The 6684-nt window shown below is 38.8% G+C and overlaps 1 protein-coding gene across 1 annotated transcript; it reads left to right on the top strand.

Annotated features, from left to right (window-relative positions):
* The first annotated feature begins 4111 nt into the window (after positions 1-4111).
* On the top strand, positions 4112-5644 carry LOC309703879 (T-cell surface glycoprotein CD8 beta chain-like). The gene is made up of 4 exons (XM_082528794.1): positions 4112-4247; positions 4420-4758; positions 4939-5046; positions 5165-5644. Exons 1-4 carry the CDS (start codon positions 4205-4207, stop codon positions 5188-5190), a joined length of 516 nt encoding a protein of 171 aa, XP_082384920.1. The 5' UTR covers positions 4112-4204; the 3' UTR covers positions 5191-5644.
* The last annotated feature ends 1040 nt before the right edge of the window (positions 5645-6684 follow it).

The raw sequence follows: 6684 nt of genomic DNA, 5'->3' as shown, positions 1-6684 counted from the left end.
ACACAGGGAGCACACGGAGAGCCAAGGAATGAGGAGCTCTGCATCAGAGTAGAGGGAGGTTACTGGGCAGGAAGGTAAGTGAATGATTAGCCGTGGGTTGTGCTTCCTTGCATATTGGAGATGGTGAGTCCTGAGGGAGGTGAGAGTGCCCAGTGGGGTGAGAACAATGAAGGAGGATATCCAGTCCCAGAGGATGGTCTGGACACCTCTGGCACACCCTGAAAAATCTCAAAAAAACTCTGTATCTGGTAAACAGTTAGCCCTTTACCCCAAAACTTACATGAAACATGGTATCAAACTGGATTTTAATGAAACACGTTTTTTGTTTTTTTTTTACTCAGTGTCAGTTTGCACTCGTGCTCCTAAAAGCACCGTCACTGTCAGTCTGACTAACTGCACATATAAAAGCATAGCCCGCCTCTTTACGTAGAGATCACTTTTACTAGAGCACAGTTTAGTTAGTGACATTGAGGCGGTGCTTGTCACAATGATGAACATGAAGCCAATTTTACTCTGCACCTTCAGTAAGTACATCTGTCACCTTTTCACATTTACTTCTATACAGTAATCCAGCAGAACTGAACCTTACATACATGTCATTAATGCTCGCTGTTTGTTCCAGGTTGGATCTCTGTCTTAGCCTTCGAGTTTCACTCTGTGGAGGTTCAGCCTGGTGAAGAAGTCACGCTGCAGTGCTCCAACCTTAGCAGACTTAATATTCGCTTATTCTGGTTCAGAATGACCAACAGACCAAACGCTAGCAGGATCTCATCTATGTTCAGCCCTGAGGGCAATGTGACTTTCTATGAAGGATTTCAAAATGTCAAATTCAACATGACATCCAACATCTCTGTGCTATTTCTTGAGATCGAACAAGTGGATTCATCTGACTCTGGGCTGTATTTCTGTGGTGAACTCAAGAATGAAATGTTTATAGTTTATGGTGCAACAAATTTAAAGGTTCAAGGTAAGCTTGTTTTTTTCTCTATTGATTCATTAACAGCATAAATTAAATTAAGATATGTACTATTTTTAGTACTTGTCAAAGAACTAATAATACTCTCATTTATTATTCCTATTATTTATTTTTATTAAATAATCTAAAAAAATGTCTTTCTTGTAGAGGATTCATCACAAAATCCATCCACTATGATCCTGGGCAGTTTAACTGTTTTCCTTCTACTGGTCATCATCGGTCTGATTGTCAAGATCAGGAAATTTCATACAGGTATTTATTTGCTTAAACTTAAACTAACCATGAAAAGGTTTTTAGTGAATAACTAACAGATGTAGCTTTTCTATCAAATAGCTGAAGATGATGGACAGAATCCACAACGCAGTGAGGTAATCTGTTTAAACCGTAGATTCAGATCGATTGATTTATATATTGTCTGATTCAATCATTCATCTGTTAACATCCACCAGTCACCAGCAATCAGTCTTGAATTAGGTTTGAGTTATGTTGCTGAAAATGTACATTCATGAATTTCAAATGAAACATTACAGTCTTTGTGTGTCTGTATTCCCAATAGAGCAGAATTTTGTCTAACTCTACACATCAGTCTACACAAATTGCCTCTGACCTAGTGGATGTTAAGAGATGAATAAATAATGTGCAAGATTAGTGACTTTGAACATTTTCATTACAGAATGTGGACTCTGGTGCCATGAACTATGCAGCACTGAGTTTCCCTCTGAGAACAAAAATCAGAAGGTCTGCACCACAGAGAGAGCTGGAGCCAAATGTTGTGTACGCTGCTACGAGATAGACTCACAGGAAAAGCAACACAAAAGATCTCTCACACATGTTGACATTACTTGAGAAAAAAAATTGTCACTGATGGTTGATGGGGGACGAGCTAGTGAGGACTTTGATGTATAGCTTAGATTGTCTTAAGTGAAAGTGAGTGAGGCTCTGCTGTACTGTAATAATTACCTTGTTTGACATGAAGAGACAGCAACTGTGGTCTGAGAGTCAATGAAAAAGATATTGTTGCTGGTAAAAGTTCTGCACCATTTTACAAGTATGTGAGGCCAGACTCTGCATCGGCTTTTTAGACTATGGAGTTAGCTGTTTGGTTGCTGCAAAGTCTTGCCACTGTGACATCCACCTGCCACAGCTACAGACTCTTCTGTGGGCAGTTAAACCTCTAATTAATTTTGAACTTGAATCTTAGTACATAAATGCATGTATATAATCACACATAAAATCTCACTGAAGCTGAAGCAACAGACTTGCAGGTTGTAATAAAACAGACGTCATCAAAATGTGTTTGAGTTTTTTTCTGGTTTGCTCATAACTTATGTGTAAAATTGAACTGAACTACCAGTCTATCAACAGATATAATATCTTTACTGATGAGTTGTGGCTAATCCTCTGCCTATTGTAAACTCCATGTAGTGAACCTTAATAGCTTCCAAAAACTGGAATTTTCAGATAACCTTGCCATCAAAGCCTTTTTCAATTGAGATGGCGTGAGTCCAGCCTGGGTGATCCACTCATCCGGGACGACGGTGACAGGAGGGCAGGCAGATGAGGCGAGAAGGGAAAAAAGAGCATGAAACTGTGGCTTGTAACCCACAGCAATGACCAGCATCGAGGTAAATCATCCATGGAGATCCATGAAAAGACTAAAACACAAGGAAACACAAGGTAAGCATAAAGGAGAACTTGAAGCACTGCGAAACTAGAAGTCAAAGCACTAAGGTGAGTTAGCAGACGAACTTGCAAAGACTAGTTAGGTGTTCTTGTCTTAAGTACAGCTGGAACCACCAGGTGTGGACAACAGGTGAGATGATGAGGGCTCCACCCAGAGGTGGAGACCACAGCTCTGTGGAGAAAAACTGCCACTCACCCGGACCGTGACAAGGATGTCCTGGTCCTAAAAGCACAGATGGGAGTTGTCCCAGCTATATTTAGCTGGCATGAAGGAACATGAAAGCAACCATGGTTAAGAACAATGTGAATTGCTTAGTATGAGTACAGCCTTTTGTTTGCCAACAACAACAGTCAACAGTGTTTTCTTTTCTTTTTTCTAAATTCATGTAGTCAAGTTTTAGGATAAGAAACATAAAAGTGATTTCAGTTTACTTTTAATTTTGTTTAACAGTGACTGTAAGAGTGAAATACAAAGTGTGCAGCTTTCTTTCCTGGCTGTCATGAACACGCTTGTGCCCATCCACCCACCATCTTCCGCCGTGGTGGCAAAACGATGCATCAGCTAAACTGAAAGCCACAGCAAGATGAACATTAAGCTCTGCATTAAAACCACATGCAAATAAGCTGTGTTGCTTTCGCACAAATGCTTGATGTCTTTCTTTTTGGCTGTTTAGATCAACAGATTAATGCATATAACCAGAATTATATGCATCAATCTGTTGATGGTCATTTAGCTGTGGCACCCCACCATAAGCCATCGTCCATTGGCGGGCCGACCCCACAGTTTGAGAAACATGGCAGTGGGGTAATGCAGCATGTCACAAATTTCATAGGATCTCGGACTGCTTTCATCCACATGACTTGAATGGTTTCCACAGTCTCCAAATATCAGACATGATTCCATCATTAAATCTGCAGCAATGAAATGATGCTGCCTTAACGTGCATGAAAGACTGATTCTAGCAGCTTGCTGAATCTATACCACAGCAATGTTACCACAAAGGCGGGTGGGGAAGTGTGGGGTGGGAGTCCTACCAGGTAAGGTATCCCTAGTAAAATGCCAAGTAAGAGTATTTGTATTTGTATGTAGAAGAAAGAAACTACTCATAATCTCGTCAGTGGTAAATTTATGTATTCATTATGATTTTGCTAAACTAATTCCGATCTTTTATCTTCTGTCAAATCTGTTAATGCATTTTATTTGTCTTCTACTTATATATTACAGGAAAACTGTGCTTGGAAAAAACATCTTGTAAAGACTTGATGACAATGTTGGCCTCAGTCTTGGTACATGCTTTAAAAATCTACAATATTACATGCTGGGACGCAGCTTCAAAGCACTGAGATCACAATCCAAAGAAGTGGTGAAGGTGTTAACAATGCGAGTTACGAAACAGGCAAAACACACCTCATTCATTTTGGTGCTCATGCAGATGTTTGTGCTGCAACATTTTGTGGGCAAGTTATTGTATCTCAGTGGCGAGACAGATAGAAGTTGTTCTTTATTGAAACTTCCTTAGTGAAGCTCAGTTATTAAGAACAGCGATGAGCTTTATTATGAGAACAGCTGTACTTCTCTTCAGCCTTGGTAAGTACTGGCAATGAGTCTTTCTCCAAATGAATTCCATGGGTGAGGGTAATGTTTTACTTAATAACCAGAAGAAAAATGGTATTTATGAGCTACTAAAACTGTTGAGGTCTATTAGTATCTGTTTTGGTCTTAACAGCTCAGAACTACATTTCTTTGCTGTTTGTTTCAGGATGGATCTCCCGCTCAGATTCTCAGACTGTGGAAGTCCAGCCTGGAAAAAATGCCACACTGCTGTGCTCCAACTTTTCCAGTTTTCCTACTCACACAATCTGGTTTAGACTAGTCAATCAAACCTCGCCTATTTGTATTTCATCAATTTATAATTTCGCTCAGCCCAGTGTTCTCTGCAACGGAGTTGAACATGAAAAAGTTGAATTGACATCCAACATCTCGACTATCTTCCTCAAAATCAAACAAGTGGATTTGTCTGACTCTGGGTTGTACTTCTGTGGATATTATATAAACGGACACCCAGTGATCGTCAACTCAACATATCTAAAGGTTCAAGGTAAGAATGATGTAACATTTCATATGAGAGTTAACCACAGGAACCACAGATGTGTGTCTTGCATCAGTACAGGTAGATTGTAATGCAGTACTGTGAAGAGGTTGGATCACATTTGAAGAATCTTTTCAGTTTTTGCACAAAATGTTTTATTCAAGTCAAATGTGGGCATTTCTCCTGTAGGAGGAGCTGATGAAACAACTAACCTGACGAGCTTAATTCTGACCGCTGTGACTGTTGTTCTTACTAAGGTCATCATTTGCCTTGTTATCAAAATGAGGCTTCAGACAGGTACTGTTCAGGAACTCGGTCCTATCTCTTCATGTTTAATTTAAAAAGTCCACTTGTGCAATTCAAAGACATAGTCAAAGACAAATCTATAAGAAAATTTTCTTGTTTCTTTTTACAGAATCTAGTATCCAGCCTGAGAATTGATCTTTTTGTTTATTTCATCGAATCACCTAAAAGAAGAGGAGAATCAGTCTTAGTCATGCTGCTGTCACATTCCTGACCAGCCATCTGACATTTTACAATTATAATTTTACAGTGATCCAAGCTGGACAACAGAGTAAAAGGATGATGAGTGCATTAGAACATATAGTTTATATCTTAAATATAGAACAGGATACAGTGCTAAAAAATGGCTTAAATCTTTTTATCAAGTTTACCCTTTATAAAACTGTTCCATCGGAATATTGACATTTTGGATTTAAACGTTCACAACACATGCAGCTGTAGCCTGTATCTGACATGTCTGTTACCAGAACACTAACACTGTGGCTTCAAAATGTCCTCAGTTCAAACCTTAAATGGTGACATCATTTATGCTTTATAGCTATAGTCATTGTTTTTCACCTCTTAGTCACTTTGCAGTAAAGGGTGTTCTTATTTTTTCCTCTAACTTAGAGAAAAGATTATATATACATATATATGTATATATACACATACATACATACATATATATTTAAAGAATCAACTCTTTTCATTCACTCCCAACAGCTAGACTGCTTTATGGTCACTTCTGTTATTACCTGTGGTCTGTGCACTTGTGTAGTGTGTGTATTTAAACAGGCTAAAGGTATCTCGAGTTAAAAATGGTAAGTTGTGAATGTAATGGAAAAGATGATCATTTGACCATGTTTTACTAAATTTAACGTACTCTGCGAGGGATACCCAAGTTACTGGTGCTACAGATTAGCACTCCTTTGTTGCATCTAGATTGGAACCTTGCAGTGGCCAGGAGAAAAATCTTCAGCTTAAACTTAGAGAAACAGGCAGAAGAACATGGTTTCTTATGTGACATTGGTCTCGTCAACATATTTTTGTCACCAAACATTTTAACTTGTTATAATGTACATGTTTTTGCTCAATATTACCTTTTTTGTCTGGTTTCTCCCAGCTGTGTTTCCCTCCTGTCTCTCATTCCCTGATTGCTCCGGTGTGTATTTAATCCTGTTTTTTTCTTGCCCTGTGTTGCGTCTTACCCTCTTTTTTGCCGTGTGTTTTCTTGTTGTGTTCCTGGTTGTTTTTTCTAGCTCATGTTCCTTAGTTTTTAGTTTCTTGAGTCCAGTTTAGTTTCGAGCTCATGTTTGAGGTTTTTGGTTTGTTTTGTAAAGTCAATGCCTTGAAACGTGTTTCCAGCGAATAAAGCTGCATTTTGAGTTTAAGTCCAGTGTCTGAGAGTCCTGCATTTGGGTCCTGCCTCTTGCCTGCTACACAGCCTTTTCATGACACATTGTTTAACTGGTGCACTTAATTAGTGTGAATGCTTGAAAAGCATTCACAGTATTGTTCTTCTAATCTTTATTATTGTGTGGATGCTTTAAGCATCCACACTATTGAGTTCCTGTTTCTCTTTATTCTTTATTCTACTTTATTATTCCAGTTGCTTCCGTACACTTTTTGGCACTTAACTACTTCCACAATTTT

Source organism: Aulonocara stuartgranti (genome assembly GCF_965226115.1).
Source record: "Aulonocara stuartgranti genome assembly, chromosome: 3".
NCBI classification, from domain to species: Eukaryota; Metazoa; Chordata; class Actinopteri; order Cichliformes; family Cichlidae; genus Aulonocara; species Aulonocara stuartgranti.
Note: the sequence above shows the minus strand (reverse complement) of the source record. Positions and strands in the feature narration are given on the sequence as shown.

What these genes read in the sequence shown, in the direction of transcription:
- LOC309703879 (XM_082528794.1), top strand. Translation starts at nt 4,205, where the DNA reads ATGAGCTTTATTATGAGAACAGCTGTACTTCTCTTCAGCCTTG. An exon ending in TGTACTTCTCTTCAGCCTTG is followed by an intron (nt 4,248 to 4,419) that starts GTAAGTACTGGC and finishes TGTTTGTTTCAG; the next exon opens with GATGGATCTCCCGCTCAGAT. An exon ending in CAAAATGAGGCTTCAGACAG is followed by an intron (nt 5,047 to 5,164) that starts GTACTGTTCAGG and finishes TTCTTTTTACAG; the next exon opens with AATCTAGTATCCAGCCTGAG.